We start from the raw sequence: 26,578 nt of genomic DNA, 5'->3' as shown, positions 1-26,578 counted from the left end.
CTGCCTCAAACTTACCGACTGTATTACCGCGTCCAGAGGTATCACATGAGGTCAGAAACACAGAAATATGAATATGAACTTTGGAGCATGGAATGTGCACACATCGATGGATAGTGCAACCAGTAACAGACCAGCGATCATCGCTGGAGAACTGAGAAGATGCTGGATTGACATAGCTGCCCTTTCTGAAACCCGGCAGATAGACCAAGGACAACTGAAGGAGGAGAAGGATGGCTACACTTTCTTCTGGAAAGGAAAAGCTGCTGATGAGCCCAGGATCCATGGTGTTGGGTTTGCCATCAGGAACCAGCTCATCAGCCACCTCTCTGAACTTCCTGTGGGAATCAGTGAGGGTCTCATGACCATCCGTCTGGTGCATGCCAACAACCAGATGGCAACAGTTGTGAGTGCCTATGCCCCTACTTTAGACTCTGAAGAGGAAGGAAAATAGACCTTCTACACCTGCTTGGACGAGACACTGTCTAGAATCCCCAGGGAGAATAAGATTATTCTCCTGGGAGACTTCAATGCCAGGGTCTGCCGGGACCAACACCTCTGGAAGGGTACCATCGTAACGGAAGGCATCGGGAACATCAACTCCAATGGAGCTCTGCTTCTCAGCAAATGTGCTCAGCATGACCTCACCATCACTCACAGCCTATTTCGTCAGAAAAACAAACTTAAGGCATCTTGGAGACACCCACGCTCCAAACAGTGGCATCTCATTGACTATGTCATTGTACGAGCCAGGGATCACCGTGACGTGAACATCACAAGGGCCATGATCGATGCAGATGGCTGCTGGACAGATCATGGCCTCATCCGCCTCATGATGTCCATCAAACTCAAGAGGAAGAGGAGGATTTAAAAGAAGCAGATCCGGCCAAGGCTGAACAGTGAAGGCCTGGAGGAAACTGCATCCCAGCAGCGACTTCAGGCTTCTCTTGGGGAAAGCCTCCAACAGGAATATCCTGATGACATCGAAGAGCACTGGAGCCAGCTCAAACCCACCATCCTTGATACCTGCAAACCAATCCTTGGGTGCAAGTCCAGAAAGCACCATGACTATTTTGACGAGAACGACACAGAAATAGAACAGGTCATCTCCAAGAAAAGGAAAGCCTTTTGTGCCTGGAAAAATGATGTGACCTGCAAGACCAAAAGAGTGGTTTACTCCAGAGCCATGACAGACGGCCAGAGCCGGGTGAGGGAGTTTAAGAACTCTTGGTGGACAGAAAAGGCTCTGGAAATCCAGAGACTGGCAGACTGGGGTGACACCAGAGGCTTCTTCAGCGCTACAAAGGCCATCTATTGTCCAAGCTACTGCAGCTTAAACCCCCTGCGCTCAAAGGACAATAGACAATAGACAGTAGGTGCAGGAGTAGGCCATTCGGCCCTTCGAGCCAGCACTGCTATTCAATGTGATCATCCACAATCATACCCTGTTCCTATCTTCTTTCCATATCCCTTAATCCGCTATCCCTAAGAGGTCTATCTAACTCTCTCTTGAAAGCATCCAGAGAACCAGCCTCCACCGCCCTCTGAGGCAGAGAATTCCACACACTCACAACTTTCTGTGTGAAAAAGTGTTTCTTCATCTCCGTTCAAAATGGCTTACTCCTTATTCTTAAACTATGGCCCCTGGTTCTGGACACCAACATTGGGAACATGTTTCCTGCCTCTGGCGTGTCTAAACCCTTAATAATCTTATATGTTTCAATAAGATACCCTCTCATCCGTCTAAATTTCAGAGTGTACAAGCCCAGCCGCTCCAATCTATCAACATATGACAGTCCTGCCATCCTGGGAATTAACCTCGTGAACCTACGCTGCATTCCCTCAATAGTAAGAATGACAGTGAGTCCATTAACGCCCGATGGAAGGAGCACTTCCAGGAACTCCTCAACCTTGACGGCACAACTGAACCAGACATTACCCACCACATCCCCCCAGAGTCCCATCAAAGAAGACATGGAAGAACTTCCCACTATGACAGAGGTTCAAAATGCCATCAAGAGCCTAACGAACAACAAGGCTACCGACTTCTACCACTGTCTGAGGAGGTACTCCCAGAATTACAGTGTGGCTTCTGCCCATCCAAAATATTGAGGCTTCTACATGATGGCACAGTGCTCTGCAACTGCGGCTCTGAGTCCGAGCCGTTCACTGTGGAAACGGGTGTCAAACAGGGATGCATCATCGCATCCACCCTGTTGGCCGACATCATAGCTGCCATACTTCACCTCATTGGTGAAGAGCTGCCACAGGGGATCCTAATCCTCTACAGAACTGACGGTGGGCTCTTCAACCTTAATAGGTTGAAGGCCAAGAGCAAAGTCAGTAACACCGCCATCATGGAGCTTCAGTACGCGGACGACTGCGCCATTGCAGCACATTCCGCAGAAGACCCCCAGGGCATCCTGAATGCCTTTGCCAAGGCATACAGAGCCATGGGCCTAGCCGTAAACATTAAGAAGACACAGGTTCTACATCAACCAGCCGTCTACCCAGCCCACTATAAAAGTGGACGACACCACTCTTGAAAACATTGACCATTTACCCAACCTTGGCAGCATTCTTTCCTCAAAAGCTGACATCGAGGTCAATCATCGCCTGAGTTGTGCCAGTGGAGCCTACACCAGACTCAGGAAAAGAGTCTTTGAAGACCGAGACCTAAAGGCTCAAACAAAACTGCTGGTCTTGTCCTCCCCACCCTGTTGTATGGGGCCCAGTCATTGACCACCTGCAGCAGGCACCTGAGAGCCCTGGAACAATACCATCAAAGATCCTTATGAAAGATTCTGAGGATCAACTGTGAGGACAAACGCACCAACATCAGCGTTTTGGAGGAAGCCAACATGACCAGCATCACCACCACAATCCAACACACGTCTCCCTAAACAGATCCTGCACTCTCAACTGAAGGAAGGTCGGCGTGCCCCCGGAGGGCCAAAGAAACATTTCAAGGACAACATCAAGAACAGTCTGAAGAAAATCAACATCACATCAAGCAACTGGGAGCACATTGCACTGGACAGGCGCTCCTGGAGGAAATCCGTGCAGGAAGGAGCTGCACATCATGAAAAAGAACTATGCCGTGTTGCAGAGACAAAGTGACAGCACTGTAAGGAGAGAGGGAAGGGGGCTCGACGACTAACAACCACCGCCAGTCTCCACTGCCCACATTGCACCAAGGTGTGTGGATCGCGGATCGGCCTCTACAGACCCACAAGTAGACAACCCTATGGAGAGAAGAGGACATACTCGTTTCAAGTGACCGCCGATGATGATGATGATAGTGTGCACACAGATTGTGTACTCAATACAGTTAGCGCTCTGGCCACAGCAGTTGGCTCTGGTGCCACAAATGTAACAGAACCTGCGGTTATCAAATCAATTCGGTAAAGATTATTTTGCTTATTGTATTACTTTCCAAGATATTTTTAAAAGTAAGATTGTTTATTACCTTTGCTGAGTTGCACAGGCATGCTTTCCGATTTCATCATTCGCTGTTGCTGGTGTTGCTGAGTGTGCTCCACCATTACTTTCTGGGACGATGGCTGAGGTGAAGGATGGCTGTAGTTTGTACCAACATTTTGTAAACCACTGGTGCCCCCAACTAAGATAGCTGGATTTATCAACTTCCGTCCAAGGTTCAGTAAACTGCTGGACACCTTGTTGATGTTGAGAGGAGCAACCTTTGCCCCAACACTGAAAATAAAGAAATATTACACAATGTTCCTTAATATATTCCTCTGGGTACTTAAAGAATATATTCAAAGTATTCAGCAAAACTGCTAATAACTTGCAAATAGAATTACTCAACGAATAAATTGTATTTTGAGATAATGTTTGGGCAGAACTTCTTCACACAGGGGTTAGTCAAAATGTCAAAATTCTTTCTGCAGGAAAATTTCAAAATCATCACGCAGTAAATATCTGTTGTTTGGCTATTATCTGATGTAATGGAAATCTCTCTTCAATGATTCATTTTACCAATTCTTTCTGATTTCAGATCAGGTGATTTTGTTACATCCCCAAGAGTGTATGATGGGAACAACTGCACTATGACCTACACTATTGACAAAAGATCATTGCTCCTGAAGTAGGGACAGTCTACTTTGCTCTCTGATCACTGCATAAAGAATTTACAATGTAGAACATTGAACAATACATCACAGGTACAGGTCCTTCATTCCACAGTGTTTGTTCTGAACATGATACCACTTTATACTATCCTTTAAATGCTACTCTCGTATCTGCTTCCTTCACCATTCCTAACAGCACGTTTAAGACACCCATCACTTTCTGTTCAAAAAAATTCTGCTGTAAAGTTTATCTTTCACACCTTGAAGTTATGCCGTTGACTTTTCCACCCTGGAAAAAAAGGTTTTGACTGTCTACCCTACCTATGCCTCTCAGAATTTTAGAAACTTCTATCAGGTCACCCCTCAGCCTCTGACGTTCCAGAGGAAATAATCCAAATGTGTCCAACCTTTCCTTACAGCTAATACCCTCTAATCCAGGAAGCATCCTTGTAAACCTATTCCACATCCCTCCTCAACTAGGACGATCAGAGCTGTGCATAGTCCTCCACACACATAACTGAACCAAAGTTTTCTAAAGCTGAAACACAACTTTCTAACCCTTATACTCAATGTTCCGACGGACGAAGCACATATACCATACACCTTCTTTACCATTATCTATTGGTGCTGCCAGTTACAGGGAGCAATAGACTGAAACCTGAAGATCCCACTGTACATCAATACTGTTAAGTGTTTGCCATTAATATATATCTCCTCACATTTGACCTTCCAAAATGCAACACCTCACACTTGTTCAGGTTAAACTCGATCAGCAATTTCTCAACCCATAATTGTAACTTATCTATATCACTGTCCGCAACTCCAGCAATTTTCGTGCCACCTGTAAACTTACTAATCAACCCATCTTAACAGGTAAGTTGGACAACTTCATGGGGCGGATTGGCTCAGGGGACTGGGATATTAGAGCCATAACAGAAACGTGACTGAGAGAAGTACAGAAATGGCAGCTCAATATACCAGGGTATAGATGCTATAGGCATGACTGAGATGCAGGTAAGAGAAGATTTTTCACACAGAGAGTGGTGAATCTCTGGAACTCTCTGCCACAGAAGGTAGTTGAGGCCAATTCATTGGCTATATTTAAGAGGGATTTAGATGTGGCCCTTATGGCTAAAGGGATCAGGGGGTATGGAGAGAAGGCAGGTACGGGATACTGAGTTGGATGATCAGCCATGATCATATTGAATGCGCGGTGCAGGCTCGAAGGGCCGAATGGCCTACTCCTGCACCTATTTGCTATATATCTATGTAAGAGAGTAAGGGTGGTCAGGGACAACATAACAGCAGTGTTCACAGAGATTATTCTCGGGGGATTGTGAGGCTTTATGGGTAGAACTTAGAAATACGAGTAAATTATCACTTTGAAGGGACTTAATTGGAGGCTTCTCAATAACCTACGTGAACTAGAGGACCAGGTATAGGGAGACTGCAGACAGCTGTAAAAATAATAGGATAGTATTAAGTTATAGGCGCAGAATTAGCCCATTCGGCCTATTAAGTCTACTCCGCCATTCATTCATGGCTGATCTTTCCCTTTCAACCTTATTTTCCTGCCTTCTTCCAATTACCCCACATCCCTACTAATCAGGAATCTGTCAATCCCTGTCTTAAAAATATCCATTGACTTGGCCTCCACAACATTCTGAGGTGATGAATTCCACAGATTCATCACTCTCTGACTAAAGAAATTCATCATCTTCTTTCTAAAGGTACATCCTTTTATTCGGTAAGTTTCAATGAAGTCCCCCCTAAACTCCAGCGAGTACAGGCCCAGGGCCATCAAACACTCATCATATCTTCGCCCAATCATTCCTGGGATCATTCCTTGGTTATTAGTGGGAAATATCAACTTCTAAAAAATTATACCCCCCTCCCCTACACCCCCCCTCCTCTATACCCCCCCCCCTCCCCTACACACTACCCCCTCCGCTATACCCCCCCCCCAATACACCCCCCTCCCCTACACGCCCCACACCCCTCCCCCCCCCCCCCCACACCCCACCCCCCTCCCCTACTCCCCCTGCACCCACAGCCCTCCCCCCTCCCACATCCCCCCTCCCCTACCCCAACCCCCAAAACCCCTACAGTCCCCTCCCCACACACCCGTCTCCCACAACCCCCCCTCCCCCCCCCCCCAACACACGCCACCACTTCCCCACAGACACCAAGTACGCCCCCCTCCCCCGCACGCCCCCATTCTCCCCTGCACGCCCCCCCCCTCCCCGCATGCCCCCACACCCCATCCACCACTCCTCTGCACAACCCCCCCCCCCCGCACGCACCCTCTCACCCGCACGCCCCCCTCACTAACGCTCCCGCACCCCCCCTCCCCCCCACATCCCACTTCCCCACCCCCCTGCATCTGTCTCCATCCCCGTCTATATCTCTCGTTTCCTTTTCCCTCGACTCTCAGTCTGAAGAAGGGTCTCGACCCGAAACGTCACCCATTCCTTCTCTCCAGACATGCTGCCTGTCCAGCTAGTTACTCCAGCATTTTGTGTCTATCTACTTTTTTTTTAAAGCAAGTGACTAGTAAATGTTGCAAAGCAAAGAAATTATAAAGTTAATACATAGGCACAGTGATCAATTAGAAAGGTAAATAGTAACTTAGCATTACTGCCTTGTCTGCAGTGTAAGAGTTAATATAATCTCAAAAAATATACAAAGGGAATGGTGAGACGACAAATACAATATCATATGCTGTTCTAGTCTTCTTGTTACTGCTACAGTGGCATTTGGGGTAGCAATGAATCAAGTATAAGCAGATAATGTAGCAAAGTAAAGATTAGTAATGAGCTCACTGAATAGTGAAATGCTTGTAGAGAGAGCACCATTTCTAATACTATAATGATTTAGCTGTCCTGAAAATAAACAATTTGCCTTAAAAACACGTGGGAGAATAGCAAGTGTAATGTTGCACCTATCTAGAAATCTTACCGTGTCTTGTTTACAATTTCAGCGCCACGTGCCCTGTAATAATCTAGATTCTGTTGGAACTGGTAATTCATTGGTCTTGGATTGTTCTGGCAAGAAATAAAGTGTGAAACCAATCGTCAGGCAGCGCCTAAAAGTTATTACACACTTATTTTATATTCTATAGTGTAAAATTCAAAGTGAATTTAAACGAAACATTGGCAGAAGTTTGACAATTATTAAGAGTCAACTTTTTCAATTATAAATTATAAAAACTGAAGAACTCCTTCAGATTGATTTGGAGAATATCTCTTATTTTCTTTTCACTTATCAAACTCTGCACCATCAACAAATGTTAATCATGCAGATTTTACATTTTGCTTTCAGCGTGCCACATGTGTCTTTCATAAGGTACACATAGACTACTGTCCTAGCAAGAATCAGCATTGTTCACTGTAACAGAGGGAGTGGTGGGAAGTTGGCATCACAACTTGAAGTGTGTAACAGGCCCTAGAAATGTTGGACCACTTGAGTATGTTGAATATTTTGATAGTAACTTTCTTTCTCAGTGTCTCATATGATGCACTAGTCAATGGTGTGACTGTGATGAATAGGAGTGAGTGAAAACTTTGGTGGAAATGGGATGTGAAGCTAAAGAGATGATGCCAAAGAAATTGAAGATTTTGCTAAAATTGCTTGATGTAAAGTATTTTGCTGCAGAGGTTGTGTGGTTGAGAAGGAATGGTGTGAACAGTTTCCACCATTGAAACAAGCAGGCAAAATTAACAGATTTTTCCAAACACTCCAAAAAAAGCATATTTAAATTGAATCAATAATAAAAATTCAACAATTAAAGCCCTAACTGGTATTAATATAATTAGGTCAAACATTTTTGGAATTTCAGTGATCTATTCAAATTATCTGGATATCAGAATTTGCAAATTAATTATGGATCTTTCCAAAGAAAAATGCAGAGTCATTATAAGATTTAAAAGAATAAAACAGATGAAAGTACTTAACAATAAAGTACACTACTGTCAAAATGATTTTCAATATTCTATTAGTATCTTTCTCCTTTATCCTTTCAGAATTTTTAAATTATTCAAATGCAACAAGGTTTTGTTTATCTGATACCCTTTGTTAAAATGTACCTTTTGTTAATCATTAGTTAATAAAAAATGACTGAAATTGTAAAACTAATTTTTCAAAAGCATTAAGCTACTGATACTTGTTTATTTCTGTAAACCTGGCTCCTATAATCCACCAATAGTTTTGTATTAGCCTTAGTCAGTTAATTCATCCCACAACAGTCCACATAGTTGAACAAGTTGCTATGTCTGGGAGTTGAAAACATTTCCACACCAGTCTATTTGTTTCCAGTTAACAACATTTAAAATGTTTCCCTTGCTAAAATTAATCCCCCAACAGCCGGTCTTTTCAACTCTGTTCGTTTATCTCTCATGAAAAATTAAAGAATTGCCAAGGCTGGATTTCTGAAATATAAAAAGCAGGTGCTGCAGGTGAAGCTGCAACTGTGGAAACGAAAACAGCGCTCACACACTGTCTTTGACTGGAAATATTAACTGTTTCTCTATCCATGGATGATGCTGCATGACCTGCTGAGTGTTTCTATTTTCCCCTCATTGTATACTCTATCCCTATCCATTTGCTGCTCTATGATAACTTCTTATATTCACATTGTTACATTCATTTTTACTTTCTTACTTCACTTAATAACTTCTACTTTCTCCAGAGTTCCTCAAGCTTGCAATAGCCTTTCATTTTAGTCATGATTATCACAGCACATCATCAATATGAAAACAATCGGAGTGCATGAACATGGAACGGATTAATCAGCTGGGAGCTGGAAGCCCTGTGGAAGCTTGTACTTGAGATTCTCTGGGAAACCCCAATTCATCAGGCACGAAGTTAAGCTTGCAAGGCTCAACTGTTCACTATGAAGGAAGGTCTGGGCAAATTCTTCTTTCTTATACCTCAAATACTGAAAAGTCAAAGATTTATCCCCCTTTCCTTTCTTACAATTTGTTTTATGAGAATTAACACAAAGACATTTTCAACCGTGAAAGATGTAGAATTATTTCACATGGAAGATTAAAAGCAATCATGTAATCTGTAATACAAGTTGAAGCTACTTTTCAAAAATATGGCAGTAGCATACGTAAACAGATGAACTAAACTTAATGAATGCAAGTGTCAGCGTGTTTGTTTTTTTTTTGCTGAGAGGCATGTTTGAAATTCAATTTATTTCTCATTAGCCATTTTTTTCCAGAGAAAGGTAACTTTGTTTAGACAGGCATTCTCCCGACTAGTAATTCCTGGTGATGCAAATATACACCTTCAGATGAATATTACTACCTTGAATTCAATACTTATGGAATATTATTTGCATGCAATTTATAGAAATCATGGTATCTTATAGCAAAGGAGGAAATTATTTGGCTCACATGGCTTCCCCAGGTCTATATAACTGCTAGTCAATTAGACTTATTTCCCCGATTATTCCTCAGTTCTGCAATTAGATATCTTTCAAGTAATTCCTCTTTGCAATTTAGTACCTAGTAGTGCATTCCAGACCACAATATCTTTAAGTATAAAAAAAACTACCAATCATATCTGTGGTTCTTTCGTTAACTGCTTTTGATCTATGTTCACTGGATATGCTGTGTTCCTTCTGCTGATGAATACAAACGTATTTACTCCATCAAAGCCCAGCATGCACAAGTTGGGCTGAATAGCCTGTTTCTCTGCTGTAATATACTAAAACCTTTGATGACTTTGAACATGTCTATTAAATCTGTTTATGAGATATCATATATATTATGACATATAAACATTAATGTCTATTAATGTCTGTTAAATCTGTATATTCTGTTTCCAAGGAAACAATTTTAACATCTCCAGACCCCAAACAGAATCTAATTTCACTAATCCTGCTATTACTGTTGTAAAATTACCATGCATTTCCTGATGACATTCTGAAGCATGATGCTCAGAATTGGAAATGTTATGATAACAAAGATTAAATCTATACGTTATAAATGATAAAAAATTATATTTACAATATAATAGAATTTCAACATGCATTTTGAGGATGAACACCACAGGTTACCAATTTCTTCAATTTAAATAAGGGCAATTATAATGGTAGGAGGGAGGTTGCCTAAAGTGGACTGGGTAAACATGCAGAGAGACAGGTTCGTTGATGAACAATAACACACATTCAAATAGCTGATCTATAATGCTCAGCGGGTTTATCCTCATCAAAAAGAGAAATTCCACGAGAGACACAATCTGTGGTTAACAATGGAGGCAAAGAATAACAGGCAAACAGGGGATTTTAAAAGTAGGATATACGATGCCCTCCATAATGTTTGGGACAAAGACCCATCATTTATTTATTTGCCTCAGTACTCCACAATTTGAGATTTGTAATAGAAAAAAATCACATGTGGTTAAAGTGCACATTGTCAGATTTTAATAAAGGCCATTTTTATACATTTTGGTTTCACCATGTAGAAATTACAGCAGTATTTATACATAGCCCCCCCCCCCCATTTCAGGGCAGCATAATGTTTGGGACACAGCACTATCATGTAAATGAAAATAGTCATGTTTAGTATTTTGTTGCATATCCTTTGCATGCAATGACTGCTTGAAGTCTTTGATTCATGGACATCACCAGTTGCTGGGTGTCTTCTCTGGTGATGCTCTGCCAGACCTGTATTGCCGCCATCTTTAGCTTATGCTTGTTTTGGGGGCAAGTCCCCTTCAGTTTTCTCTTCAGCATATAAAAGACATGAACAATTGGGTTCAGAACAGGTGATTGACTTGGCCACTCAAAAATTTACAATTTTTTAGCTTTGAAAAACCCCTTTGTTGCTTTAGCAGTATGTTTGGGATCATTGTCTTGCTGTAGAATAAACTGCCGACCAATGAGTTTTGAGGCATTCGTTTGAATTTGAGCAGATAGGATGTGTCTATACACTTCAATATTATCATTATGCTACTACCATCAGCAGTTGTATCATCAATGAAGATGTGAGCCAGTACCTTCAGCAGCCATACATGCCCAGGCCATAACACCTCCACCACCGTGTTTCACAGATGAGGTGATACGCTTTGGATCTTGGGCAGTTCCTTCTCTCTTCCATACTTTGCTCTTGCCATCACTCTGTTATATGTTAATCTTCATCTCATCTGGCCACAAGACCTTTTTCCAGAACTGTGGTTGATCTTTTAAGTACTTCTTGGCAAACTGTAACCTGGCCATCCTATTTTTGCGGCTAACCAGTGGTTTGCATCTTGCAGTGGAGCCTCGGTATTTTTGTTCATGAAGTCTTCTGCGGACAGTGGTCATTGACAAATCCATACCTGACTCCTGAAAAGTGTTTCTGATCTGTCGGACACTTGTTTGGGGATTTTGCTTTATTATAGAGCAAATTCATCTATCATCAGTCTTGTTCAGTCTTGTTGTGCATGGCCCCTTGGGCAAGAGTGACCATAATATGGTTGAGTTCTTCATTAGGATAGAGAGTGACATAATTAATTCAGAAACAAGGGTTCTGAACTTAAAGAAAGGTAACTTTGAGGGTATCAGACGTGAATTGGCCAAGATAGACTGGCAATTGATTCTTAAAGGGTTCACGGTGGATAGGCAATGGAAGGCATTTAAAGACTGCATGGATGAACTCCAAAAATTGTTCATCCCAATTTGGCAAAATAATAAATCAGGGAAGGTAGTGCATCCGTGGATAACAAGGGAAATCAGGGATAGTATCAAAACAAAAGATGAAGCATACAAATTAGCCAGAAAAAGCAGCCTACCTGAGGACTGGGAGAAATTCAGAGTCCAGCAGAGGAGGACAAAGGGCTTAATTAGGAAAGGGAAAATAGATTATGAAAGAAAACTGGCAGGGAACATAAAAACTGACTGCAAAGGTTTTTATAGATATGTGAAGAGAAAAAGATTAGTTAAAACAAATGTAGGTTCCTTGCAGTCAGAAACAGGTGAATTGATCATGGGGAACAAGGACATGGCAGACCAATTGAATAACTATTTTGGGTCTGTCTTCACTAAGAAAGACATAAATAATCTGCTGGAAATAGTAGGGGACCGGGGTGGAAAATGAAGGAAATGGTAACAGAATACTTATACAGCTGTGTATAATTTTATGGATGAGAAATTATGTTCAACCAGTTGATGACTTCTTTGACAAAGTAACTAGCATGTTAGTTACTAACATTGCCAGATGTGAGCGAGGAACTGAGGCCAGTTGTCCGTGACATCTGGATCCCAATGCTCAGTGTTTCGTGTTTCAGAGTTGGCTAATGTTATTGATTTGTGATTTGTAATTTGTGATTTGTAATTTGTGATTTGTAATTAACCTGATTTGTAATTAGTTGACAAAACCTTAATTTATTAATCCGGAATGTCGAGGGGGATGGGATACGTGTAATATTAAAATTACATGCATGGTGTCAGGCTGTCTGTCATTACATACAGCTCCTTCAGTTAAATATTGGGAAGGTAGCACTATTGTCATTTGCCACTCAACTATTATGCTTGTTTACCTCACTGACTACTTCTAATCCTCCCCCCCCCAATAAAAATTCCTTTGACAGGTTGAATAGAAATGTCCCCAATCTCGTTGTTTTATTAATTGAACATGTAGATGAATATCCTCAAGGAGTGTAATCAGATGGACACTGATTCAGATGCAATGTTTATTTGTCTTTAGTTTTAGCTTGAACCAGGACATCTGAAGATTCAAAGTTTAATATAGTAATTGTGCTGATACTGACTCCAACCAACCACGTAATGAATATCATCCATTCCGGAGGTTTTATTTTTCTGATGCCATTGAAACTTCACTTGGATTTCAATCACTTCAATGTAAAAGTAATTGTAAAAAAGTAAAAGTAAACCCTGAAGAAGGGTTTCAGCCCGAAACATTGCCTATTTCCTTCGCTCCATAGATGCTGCTGCACCCGCTGATCTTTTATCATTGTTGTGTTATGAATACCACAGAAAATATTATGTACTCTCAAGATCACATTTAATAGAATAATATTGCTTAAATATATAGTTATTGGACTGCATTTCGGAAAAGTCCCAGCTGAGAGGAAGACAGCAAAATACTGAAAAAATTGGAGGTAAAAATGTCTTCAGGACAGTTTGTTAGGAAAATGAAGGAATTGAGCGAAATCCAGATGCACCGCAGAAAGCATTTTATCGGGATGGAGCTGTTCCCAAACTTTATTAGCATGGTGTGGGAACAGCTCCATCCAAGACAATTAATTATGGACGCAGTCCAGACCATCACACAAACCAACCACCCTCCCATTTATCTCACTTTATATCTCACACTGCCTGGGCAAGGCCACCAGCATAATCATGGATGAGTTGTACCCCATCCACTTTTTAAAGCTTTAATCGCGAATAACATGTCAAATATATGATGAGATATTCAGTAAGGCTGATCACTGCTAGCCGAGCCATTGTGACATCATCAGTTGAAGCTGGTCATCTGTTATCAGGCAACTGAACCATGCTACCAATAACTCGAGAGCAGTCATGGGCTAGTATCTACCTCATTGGAGATCCTCAGACTATCTTTGATTGGATTTTACTGGACTTTATCCTGCATTAAACGTTATTCTCAGTATTTATTTTATCATGTCACTACGCTGGATCGTATCGTCTTTCCATTGACTGATTAGCATGCTATAAAAGTTTTTCACTGTACCTCGATACATGTGACAATAAACCAAACTAAACTACACTAGAGAAGGTTTACCAGAATTCTGCCTGGATTAGAGAATTTCAGCTACAGGGAGAGGTTGGATAAACTTGTTTTCTCTGGAATGTTGGAGGTTGAGGGGAGACCTGATAGAAATATATAAAATTATGAGAGGCATTGATAGGGTGGACTGTCGGAATATTTTTGCCAGGGTGAAAATGTACAATACTAGAGGGCATAGCTAAACGGTGAGCAGGGGAACCTTTAATGGAGGTATGCGTGCCAAGTTTTTGTTTACGCAGAGGGTGATTGGGGCCTGGAATGCATTGCCATGGGTGGTAGTGGAGGCAGATAAGAGAGTGGCATTTAAGAGGCTTTAAGATAGGCACATAGAAATGCAAGGAACAGAGAGATATGGATCATGTGCCGGCAGAAAAGATCAGTTCAACTTGGTATCATGTTTGGCACAAACACTGTGGGCCGGAGGGCCTGTTCCCATGCTGTACTGTTTTATGTTCCATAACTTATTATAAAGTGGTTAGGGATTCAGGTGTTATATAATTTTGAGGTTTTTTTCATTCATTAATTTTAATCAATTTTCCATGCCTAAAAACCTTTGTGTTATATTCTAATTTGGAGCCTTCCTCCATGCCAATTGTAACTTGTGAGTCTCAAATTTTGGACATCCCGACCTGTAACTCTTCAGCATTAAATTCAAAACCGCGATCCCTTTATATTCTGGACTCCTTATCTTAACTCTTCTTTACCACGCTACATTTCTCACCAATGTCAAAAACCCATTCATCATAGTTTTTGATCACCTCCAATAAACCTTTAGTTCTTTCGAGTTTGAATTCTTTCTTCTTGCTTCTTTGTTCCACATCATGGACATTTTACTTTCTCATCAGGATGTTATACAAGTATTAATTGATTAAAGCATCTTGAAACTTACACATTTATCATTTTCTAATCTATGGCTATGAAAATACAAGGATTAAGCTGAAGTATTGAAAGGAGCAACAACTGCAATTATACTTGAAATACCAATTTACTTTCTTCTACACGTCACTGAGCTCATTCAAAGGAACAGGCAGGCCGATTGTATGTCAGCCAGATGCCTGAACATAAAACAGAGTGTCTGGATGTGGTGCACCTCGCCCCGCAGCTCAGCGTGCCCCTGCTCTGCCACTTGGCTGAATTACAAATATGATGGGCGAGCAGGCACTGAGGAGCGACGTCGTCTAACTTCAAGTGCACGTCTGATGTCCAGTTTGGCTCAGCGCACACAGAAGTCCAATGTGACCTGACAGCCCACTATCAAACGTATACTTTGTTGTGGTCGGCTGATATAAATTAAAAATATATTGAAACCTTGATCTGTGCAAAATTCAGTTTCTGAATAAACTACCTAACAGAACATGAAAAATGTCAAGCTACAAACATACAAGATAGTATCCTTGAGGGTGAATAAATAACTCAAGTTAAAAGTAACAGAAGCTCTTATTATTTTTATTATTATAGCAAAGAAAGGTTATGCCGTTGGAGATAAGCAATTTTGGAATGTTCACAGAATGTAAAGAACAGTGGCATCATACTTGTACAGAGGAGGAGGAATGGGCTAATTTTCCGTGGTAAATTTGCAAAAGAGCTATCCAATTAGCTCTTCTTCCCTGCTTGTTCTTCTTTGCCCTGTAAATATTTTTCTTTTCACGTCAAGTACTTTTGTGTTATTAGTCCCAGATGGCAAGGTATTCTGAGATAAATATAATGTTGATGTATAAAAGAGGAGACATGTGGAATTAAGGTGTCAAAGAAAATAGGCTACTTCACCTAACTAGCAATTAAAAGACTCAACTTAAAGATGTGAAATACAAAAGCACAGACAGGTATAACCATCAGGTAGACATCCTTTTTTTTTAATAGCAACCTTGGTACAGAGTAAGTGGTCGACTCTTATGTTTTTTTGTGTATAGTCAACAAACTAAAATATTGATAATCCTGGAACAATGTTGGATATTATTTACTGCTAAGGTTACCTTTATTAAACACAATAATTGCTGTCTCATTTGGTTTTGTCTAAATACACACATTGTGCAGCTGTAATAATAGTATGGTTGGTGTCAGCTCAGAATCAGTGGTTTATATAGGACCAATACCAAGTAACTATTTGCAGGGAGCAGTACGGGAAAGTCAAATGAAATGAAAGGCATATGCAAAATGCCTTTATGGTGCACTGACCATCACACTATAGGTATCTACTCATAGTCCATGTAAATATTTCAAAGAAATATTCTTTGGAGCTTGAAAAGAAAAGAATGCTTAATATAATACTTTGCATTCTGTATTTTCAGAGAATATTAATCATTTTCATTCAATGTTTTTGCTTCAACTTTTTCATATTGTAAGCACAACATCATGATTTCCCGTCCCTTAACCAAAGAAAATACCAAAGCAATAAAATGCCCTCTGTGACACTCTTTTTCTTAATTATTTTTCTTCTTCATTAACCATAAGAATGAGCACTAACATGCTACAAGTGTTGAGAAACAGCACCAGACAGCTTTGAATGAACACTGAGGTCTGACCATCTGGAATATTGCGATTCCTGTTCATTGATAGCTATTGCATTACTATAAACACAACTCATTGATTTTCCACACCTGACAAATATAAAAGCTGCATCTTGCCAAACCAAATGCAGATCAGTAAATTGAATATGAAGCTGCTAATTAGTTAATAGTCAGAAAGGTTACAACAGTCTCAACTTTCATAAAAATGAAATGATTATTGTGGGCCATCACCAGTGATATATTTAGCACATGGACTGAGATTTATTAAAGAGGCTTATAGTGACAATGTAAACAGGGACCTTTGGTTGATTTTAATGTGGTCCATCACGATCCGGCACATAGTAGTTCAGTTTAGTTTAGAGATACAGCATGGAAACAAGCCCTTCAGTCCACCATGCCAACCATCTGTTCATACTAGTTCGGGGTTAGCCTGCTTTCTCATATATTCCCTGCACAATGATGGTAATCTACAGAGGGCAATTAACCTATAAACCCAAGGGTCTCTGGGATGAAGTATCATCGTGGAAAAAAGTAGTTTATTAAAAGTGGGGTGATTAGCATTGTGGTTATGATGCCAGGCTGCAAAGTGCAGTAAAACAGGTTTGCTACAATATTCAGAAGTTTGGCTCTTAATTGTGTTAAGGCATGCAACAATTATTAGGAAAAGGCACTGTGTAGATGTAACTCAGCAGGACAGGGAGCATCGCTGGAGAACGTGGATATGTGATCTATAAATTACCTAACATGTTCTTCAGAGATCCTGCCTGACCTGCAGAGTTACTCCGGCACTTTGTATCCTTTTGTGTATTAACCAGCATCAGCAGTTCTTTGTTTCAATGATTATTAGGACGTGGGTAAACAAAACACCTGGAGGGATGTTGTGGACACATTGGAAAAACACATCTATTATCTATCAGGAGATTCTGAGGGCAGAGCATCAATAAACATTTTTTAAAAGAATAAAACGGAACCACAACTTAAATAATAGAAGTTATCAGCCTATGTTTAAATTGCTTGAGGCTCGTGTTAAACAACTACCTGTTGTCACTGCTCCTGATTCTCTTGAGATAATTGATATATATAAGATTCTGAGAGGGCTTGATGGGGTAAATGCTGTAAGAACGTGTCTACCAGACGGTCTAGAGCTGGTAGACACGTTCTTGGCAAAATGGTTATTCGCATGAGAGGGAGATGGAGGAATTTCTTCTCTAAAAGAGTTGAGAAGCATTGGAATTCTCTACACCAGAGTACTGTGGATGCCGAGTCATTGAACATAATGGATTTTTGGATTACAGAGGAATCCAACATCATGAAGGTCAGTCCAGAAAGTGTATACAAGGCCAAAATCACATCAGCCATCAGCTTATTGAATTGTGGAGCAAATTCAATGGCCTTTATCTTGCTATTATATTTTTGTGTTTCCTGATGGAGAAAAGATATATACGATTCTGTTAAATGATGTGCTGCCATTTACATATATGTATAGGTACGAAGGAATGCTACTACACAGTGTCGCAACTGGTACAGACGCATCCTCACAGTGCCACAGACCTGGGTTCAATCCTGACCTTGGGTGTTGTCTGTATGAAGTTTGCATGTTCTCCCTGTGGCTGTGTAGGTTTCCTCTGGGTTCTCCGGTTTCCTCCTACATCTCAAAGATGTGCAGGTTTGCAGGTTAATTGTCTCTGTAAATTGTCCTTAGTGTGTAAGGAGTGGATGAGAAAATAGGATAACACAGAACTAACGTAAATGGGTGATTGATGGTTGGCGTGGACTCAGTGGGCTGAACGGCCTGTTCCCATACTGTAACTCTAAACTATCCTCAGTTTGGACCATGTATGTCAGATGTCAATTACAGTAGTTGGGAGAAAATATAAAACTACCTGTGTCATGTCTGAAGAGCTAGATTTTGAAACCAAACAAGAATCTTTTGCTGCACTTAACCACTGCAAGTGTGATGCTGATATTCTCCATTGCAAATTGGGCAGTATTCCAACAATGAGAAATGATATACCTGATAGGTACAAACAAGGTCATTATAATTAGGCTATTAAAAAACATCTGTTATCAAGCTAATGAACTTGATCATTTTTAACAAATAAAACTTGACAAAGAACCTGTAAAATTTTAATTAGATCACATGTTGCTCCCTGGTATCCTTTAACATTTTCCTGCTGGCACTTTGGAATCAGTAATATATTACAATGCAAATGTGATTATTTTCTAAAGAAATTTAATAAGGTTAAAGATATTGGCAGAGGATGCTTAATCATTTTATAGAATGTTGGCACTCAGAAAGTGGCCATTTGGCTTCATATTTATTCAGGGTCTTTGAAAGAGTTGTCCAATTAGTCCCACGCCTCGCAGTTGAGCTGTTTTCTCCTTAAGAATTCATCCAACTTTCTTTTGAAAGTATTATTGAATACATAGAGTCATAGAGTGATACTGTGTGGAAACAGGCCCTTCGGCCCAACTTGCCCACACCGGCCAGCATGTCCCAGCTACACTAGTCCCACATGCCTGCGCTTGATCCATATCCCTCCAAACTTGTCCTATCCATGTACCTGTCCAACTGTTTCTTAAACGTTGGGATAGTCCCAGCCTCAACTACCTCATCTGGCAGCTTGTTCCATACATCCACCACCCTTCGTGTGAAAAAGTTACATCTCAGATTCCTATGAAATCTTTTCTCCTTCAATTTGAACCTATGAGCTCTGGTCCTCGTTTCCCCTACTCTGGGCAAGTGCATCTACTCGATCTATTCCTCCCATGATTTTGTATACTATAAGATCAACCCTCATCCTCCTGCGCTCCAAGGAATAGAGACCCAGTCTACTCAACCTCTCCCTATAGCTCACACCCTCTAGAACTGGCAACATTCTCGTAAATCTTTTCGGAACCATTTCAAGCTTGACAATATCTTTGGTGCCCAGAACTGAACACAATATTCTAAATGCGGTCTCACCGACGTCTTATACAACTGCAACTTGACTTCCCAACTTCCATACTCAATACTCTGATTGATGAAGGCCAATGTGTCAAATGCCTTTTTAATCACCTTATCTACCTGTGACTCGACTTCAAGGAACCATGCATCTGCACTCCTAGATCCCTCCGCTCATCAACACTCCCCAGAGGCCTACCATTCACTGTGTAGGTCCTGCCCTTGTTAGACATCCCAAAATGCAACACCTCACACTTCTCTGTATTAAATTCTATCAACCATTCCTCAGCCCACCTGTCAAATCGATCCAGATCCTGCTGCAATCTTTCACAAACATCATTACTATCTGCAAAACCACCCACTTTTGTATCATCAGCTAACTTGCTAATCTTGCCCTGTATGTTCTCGTCCAACTCATTGATGTTGATGACAAACAGTAACGGGCCCAGCACCGAACCCTGAGGCACACCACTAGTCACAGGCCTCCAATCCAAGAATCAACCTTCCACCATTACCCTCTGCTTCCTTCCATGGAACCAATTTGCTATCCATTCAGCTATCTCTCCTTGGATCACATGCGATCTAACCTTCCAGAGCAGCTTACCATGCGGAACCTTGTTGAATGCCTTACTGAAATCCATGTACGCAATATTCACATGCACTCATTGACTTTTTTGGTCACGTCTTCAAAAAAATCAATCAGATTTGTGAGACACGACCTCCCACCTACAAAGCCATGCTGACTATCCCTAATCAGCCCTTGCCCGTCCAAATGCCTTTATAACCTATCCCTCAGAATAATCTCTGGTAACTTTCCAGATGTTAAGCGCACCGGCCTATAGAACCCAGCATTTTACCTGCAGCCGTTCTTGAAAAGAGGCACAACATTTGCCACCCTCCAGTCTTCCGGCACCTCTACTGTATTTAAGGACGACTCGTAAATTTCAACCAGGGCTCCCGCAGTTTCCTCTCTAGTTTCCCGCAATGTCCTCAGATATATTTGATCAGGCCCTGGAGATTTGTCTACCTTCATACACAATAGTACCTTCAGTACTTCTTCGACGGTAACACTGACTGCTCTCAAGACACTTCCATTGACTACCCCAAGTTCCTCTGTCCTACTGTCTTTCTCCTCAGTAAATAGAGGAGAAATACTCATTGAGGACCTTGCCCATCTCCTGTGACTCCACACAGAAGTGACCGCTTTGATTCCTGAGAGGTCCCACTCTCTCTCTAGTTACCCTTTTATCCCTTATATATTTATAACATCTGTTGGGATTGTCCTTAATGCTATCCTGGACCCTTTTTGCCCTTCTGATGTCCTTTTTCAGTTTATTCCTTAATTCCCAAAACTCCTCCAGGGATGCACTTGATCCCAGCTGCTTATACCTGTCCCATGCATCCTTGTTTTTGACCAATGCCCCAATTTCCCTCGTCAGCCAAGCTTCCTTACGTTTGCCTGCTTTGCCCTTCACTTTAACGGGAACCTACACACCCTGAGCTTTTGTCAGCACACTTTAAAAAATATCCCACTTGGCAGATGTTCCTTTCTCCTCAAATAACCTCCTCCAGTCAACTTGAGTGAGACCTTCTCTCATACCGTCAAAGTTGGCCTTACCCCAGTTGAGCATTTTAACATGTGGGCCCTCTCTGTCTCTATCCATAACAATCTTAAACTTAATCGAACTGTGGTCACTGGTCCCAAAAGGCTCCTCCACACACACTTCATTTAACTTGCCCTTCACAATTTCCCAATACTAGGTCCAGTGTTGCCCTCTCATGTGTGGGGGCCTCTACGTACTGCTTGAGAAAAATCTCCTGAACACTTTTGAGGAATTGCACCCCATAAACCCTTCACACTATGATCTTCCCAGTCAATATTGGGAAAGTTAAAATCCCCTACTGCAACAACATTATTTGACCTGCAGCTGTCTGCAATCTCCTGGCAAATTTGTACTTCTAATTCCCGTTGACTATTCGGGGGTCTATAGGACACCCCCAACAAGGTGATCATCCCATTCTTGTTCCTCACCTCCACCCATATAGCATCACTAGACGGACCATCCATAATGTCATGCCTGTCCAATGCCATGACATCCTCCTTAACCAACAATGCAACCCCCCCTTCCCTTTTACCCTCACCCCTGTCTCTTCTAAAGCTCCGGAACATTGAGCTGCCAGTCCTGCCCCTCCCTTAACTAGGTTTCAGTCATGGCTACAACATCCCAGTCGCTCGTACCTATCCATGCCCTAAGCTCAAGTCAAGTCAACTTTATTTGTCACATACACATACAAGATGTACAGTGAAATGAAAGTGGCAATGCCTGCAGGATTGTGTAAAACAACAGAACAGAACCAGTATTTGCATTAAAAAGACACAACAATAATTACGCCCTGGTGAGATCAGAGTTTACAGTCCTAATGGCCTGTGGGAATAAACTCCGTCTCATCCTCTCTGTTTTCACAGCGTGACAGCCAATGCGCTTGCCTGGCTGTAGTAGCTGGAACAGTCCATTGCTGGGGTGGTAGGGGTCCTTCATGACCTTGTTGGATCTGGATCTGCATCTCCTGGTGTATGGGTCCTGCAGGGGGAGGAGTGCAGTTCCCATGGTGCGTTCGGCCGAACGCACTACTCTCTGCAGAGTCTTCCTGTCCTGGGCAGAGCTGGTGCCAAACCAGATCGAGAAGTTTCTGGTCAGGATGCTTTCTACTGCACCAGAGTAAAAAGATTGAAGGATCCTCAGAGTTTCAGACTCTGAATTTCCTCAGCTGTCTGAGGTTATAAAGGCTCTGCAGTGCGGCAGTGTGTGTTGTCCATGTCAGATCCTCTGTGATGTGGACTGCCAGGTATGTAAAGTTGCTCACCCTATCCGCAGTAGTCCCATTTATCCCCAGTGGCGTGTATGTCCTCAGTTGTTTTGCCCTTCAAAAGTCCACAATCAGCTCCTTAGTTTTAGTGACATTCAAGAGGAGGCTGTTGTCCTGACACCAGAGTGCCAGATCAGCCACCTCCAGGTAGGCCTTCTCATCGTTATCAGAGATCAGGCCCACCACCACAGTGTCATCAGCAAACTTGATGATGGAGTTGGAGCTGAACCTAGCCACACAGTCATGTGTGCACAGGGAGTACAATAGGGGGTTGAGGACGCAACCCTGGGGGGATCCTGTGTTCAGGGAGACGGGGTTGGAGGTATATCTCCCCATCTTGATCACCTGGGGCCTGGCGGTGAGAAAGTCCAGGACCCAGGCACCCAGGGGAGTGTTCAGTCCCAGTTCCAGCAGCTTCTCAGCCAGTCTAGTGGGGACATTGGTATTGAAAGCTGAACTGAAATCAATGAACAGCATCCTCACATAGCCCCCCTTCTGGCTGTCAAGGTGAGAGAAAGTGGTGTGCAAAACCTGGGAGACCGCATCATCAGTAGATCTGTTTGGATGGTATACGAACTGTAGCGGGTCCATGGTGCGAGGGAAGAAGGCGCAGATGTAGTTCTTGATCAGCCTCTCGAAGCATTTCATGAACAGTGAGGTGAGGGCCACCGGTCAGTAGTCATTCAAGCAGGCTGGAGAGGCATTCTTAGACACTGGTACAATGGTGGATCTCTTGAAGCAGGCAGGGACCACGGACTTGGTCAGGGAGAGGTTGAATATTGTGGTGAACACTGGAGCTAGCTGATTAGCACAAGACTTTAGCACTTGCCAGGATAGCCTACAGCTTTCCTCGTGTTCACACGTGTCAGTGCGCTCCTCATGTCGTGCTCGGACACCGAGAATGTGTGCACATCCCCAGCGGTGGAACTCACTCAAGCCTCGCTAGCCAGCGCGCTGATGATGTTGCTGTTAGCCGGCGAGCTAGGAGTTTTGTTGCCCGTCTCAAATCGTGCATAAAAAGAGTTCAGGTCATCAGCTAAGGAGGTGCCGGCACTCCCGGTTGAGGAGGGGCTGCTTTGGTAGTTAGTTATAGTCCGTAGCCGCTGCCATAGGCGTCCGGTGTCACGCTGCTCCATCTGCGACTCCATCCTGTCCCTGTGCCTCCTTTTTGCGTCCCTCACCGCCCTTCAGTCTGTAGGACTCTGCCTTGTAGTCATCCAGGTTGCCGGATGCCAGGCCGGAGTTGTAAGCAGCGATGCGAGCCTTCAAAGCAACGCGAATGGACCTGTCCACCCAGGGTTTTTGGTTAGGAAAGATGCTAATCCTTACCGTGGGGACGATGTTGTTGGCTATTGTTGCAGTGGAGTCCATGACAGCTTCTGCAAACTCACTGACGTACCTGGAACTTGATTGGAACATATTCCAGTCGACGTCACTCAGTGCATCGTGTAGCGTGGCCTCTGACTGGTCATACCACCGCTTTACGTCCCTCGTCACTGCCGCTTCCCATACTGTCCGTTGTTTATACTCCGGCAGCAGGAAAATGGCAGCGTGGTCAGATTTTCCAAAAGGAGGGAGAGAAACGGCCTTGTATCCTTTCCTGAGCGGCGTGTAACAGTGGTCCAAAGTTATTTCCCCCCTGGCGACACACATGATGTGTTGGCAGACGTTAGGCATAACTTTTTTGAGGTTTGCCTTATTAAAATCCCCAGCCACACCATAGTCAGGATTTTGTTCTGACATAACACATCATGTAGGACCAATAGTGCCGCGTCCGCATGTGGTGGTATGAAGACGGCTGTTTATGATGAGCTCCCGGGGAAGGTAGAATGGACGGCATCTGATCCATCTGCCTTACCCGTCAGGCCCCTTGCATTAAAATACGTGCAGTTTAAACCAAACCTCCTTCCTCGCTCCCCGCCTTTCACCTGCATATTCTGTCCACTAACCTTTCCCTCACCACCCTCCATGCCAACTTCTAACCTCTCACCTGCCTCTGTCCTGCATGAGATCCCACCCCCCTGCCAATTTAGTTTAAATCCTCCCGTGTTGCATGAGCATTTCCGCTATTCTTTCAGGCAGTACATTACTGGATGATGGTTGACCTCTTCTCCCTTTGAAATCTCTGGTAAATTGCTGGCAGCTCCGAGGTAATTTCATAGGATCATAAGTGATAGGAGTAGAATTAGGCCATAAGGCCCAGCAAGTCTACTCCGCCATTCAATCATGCCCCAATAATTTGCCAGTATTTACCCTGCAAATACCGGCATGCCCAGACTTTAGTCCACTTTTCCAAACGTGGAGATCCCAAACATGCAGGTAGATGCCAGACTGCAAATTTACCAGGGCATACTGCCACAGGACTCTGCTTGTGCAACATGACCTTACTGAGATTCCCTAGCACTAGAGCAGGATCGAGTCAAATGGCATTTATCGGCAACTGGGGATTTAGGCAGGAAAAAACTGGTCCAGGGAGAGGAAAAAAGTGCAGATGGCAGTGAGCTGGTTTGCACGCTTTAAATCATTTGTACTCCATTTACAGTAGCCTTCTTTTTAACTAGCTCCCGTCTGTTTGGCTCCCTGACAGTGGTGGGATCAACAATTCAATGAGGGGTGGGAATATGTTCAGGTGAGTCTGATTGCAAAGAAGCATTTAGCTTTTCTGCCAGCGTCGCTTTGCCAGGTCTTCGGACTTTGTGGCTCAGCCTCAGTTGGGCTTCTTTTGCCCCGCCATACCTCCCACATTGCCAAGTGGGACTCTATTATGGTTCTGTGCAGCTTAGATTGTGCCGATCAGGTCAGCAAAGTTTGCCTTTCAAGTAGAAAACATGGATGTTGGAAATCTGAAGTTAAAAAATCCAAAATGCTATCTGAAATCATTGAACTCGGTGTTGATTCTGGAACGCTGTAATATGCCTGGATAGAAAATGAGCTTTGTTCCACAAGTTTATGTTCAGCTGCACTGGAATAGTGCAGGATGTGGAGGTGAAAGATGTGTAGGAAGGAACTGCAGATGCTGGTTTATACTGAAGATGGAAACAAAATGTTGTGGTGATTCAGCGTGACAGGCAGCATCTCTGGCGAAAAGGACTAGGTGTCGTTTCGGGTCGGAACACTTCTTCAGATTGAGGTGTGATATGTCAGAGTGGACTGTGATGGATAATTTACTGTAAGTGAAAAAAACAACTAATTGCATTTCTTCCCTTTAATTTTGTTGCCACATCCCTTTGTTCAGCACCTTATATAACCAATATATCTCTAATTCTTCACAGTTCGTTCTTCCCCCAGCCAATTAAAGCATGGAATAATCTCCACCCAACTATAGTTACCCAACCAGATGCAACTAAATTTAAAGTAGCTCTTTCTTCCCAATAACCCTTTCTGGCTTAAGCCCTCCCTTCACTACCTCCAGTTTAAATTCCATTTGGAATATTTTGGAGGACCAAGAAACCAAGAACCAAGAACCAAGTTCAAATAAATGGGATTCAACCTGATATGTCGGACATGCATGGAACTGCAGATACTGGAATCCAGAGCAATAAACAAACTGCTGGAGAAACTCAACGGGCCTGTCAGTATAATCTGTGTTCCTCACTCAAAGAGTTGCCTGTCCATTTCCCTCTGCAGTTGCTGCCTCATTTGTTTTGGAAACCAATATCTGAAGTTCATTATGTCTAAGAATTCTCTGCCATTAGGTTTTTTATTTTGTAGTCAGAAGCAAAACAATGGCATTTTCTACTGACTTCAACATAAATTGCTACAAAGATTTAGCAAGTTCTGTATCATATTTTCTAATTCTAATACAACTTTCAATTTGGTGCCTTTACATAGGATCTTTTTGAGCTTCAAATGGACTCAATAACTAATCAACTAATCAGGTTACGCATGTCTTACAGACTGGAAACAAGGAGTAAAGAGCACAGATCATAATTCATTTTAAATCCTTTTACAGAGAACTAAATAGAGATTGAAACAAATCTTTGAGGCTAAAGTAACATTAACTTTAACTTGCCATTTTTATTATTTTCAAAACTATTATTTGCCAGGAATAAAGGAATAAAATTATACCCTTATATACCAGCTTTTCAATACCAGAGAATTTGCTCGGAAGTAATTAAAAATTACTCATTGGGTTTGGTTACACCACATTAAACTAGGTTTAACATTTTAAATAGTCTTTACAGTGAGAGTATTGTGTAAAAAGTTAAAGTTGATGTTAAAACATTGACTCCGTGTGAAATGTTTTTGGAATGAATGCAAACATTGCACCCTCTACAGGAGCAGGAAATCACTGGCCACTACTATGTATTTGTATTTAATTGCACATGTTGGCACCAACTGTTTTGCTTCATTACATCTGTAAATTCCAGGCTATTGTTTTACTATATGGATAACTCTCTGCTATCTTTCCAC

General features: G+C 42.3%; 1 protein-coding gene across 1 annotated transcript in view; it reads right to left on the bottom strand.

Annotated features, from left to right (window-relative positions):
• The window catches only part of tbc1d5 (TBC1 domain family, member 5), a 392,441-nt gene that overhangs the window by 80,967 nt on the left and 284,896 nt on the right, over window positions 1-26,578 (bottom strand). Inside the window, exons 17-18 of the mRNA XM_055656596.1 lie at window positions 7,047-7,132; window positions 3,467-3,711 (exon numbers count right to left, since the gene is read on the bottom strand). Of these exons, the coding sequence (XP_055512571.1) occupies window positions 3,467-3,711; window positions 7,047-7,132 (331 nt within the window). The remainder of the gene's footprint in view (window positions 1-3,466; window positions 3,712-7,046; window positions 7,133-26,578) is intronic.

The sequence above is a fragment of the Leucoraja erinacea genome, chromosome 2, assembly GCF_028641065.1.
Source record: "Leucoraja erinacea ecotype New England chromosome 2, Leri_hhj_1, whole genome shotgun sequence".
Lineage (NCBI taxonomy): Eukaryota > Metazoa > Chordata > Chondrichthyes > Rajiformes > Rajidae > Leucoraja > Leucoraja erinaceus.
The sequence above is the reverse complement of the archived record's forward strand: the minus strand, read 5'-3'. Positions and strand labels throughout refer to the sequence as shown.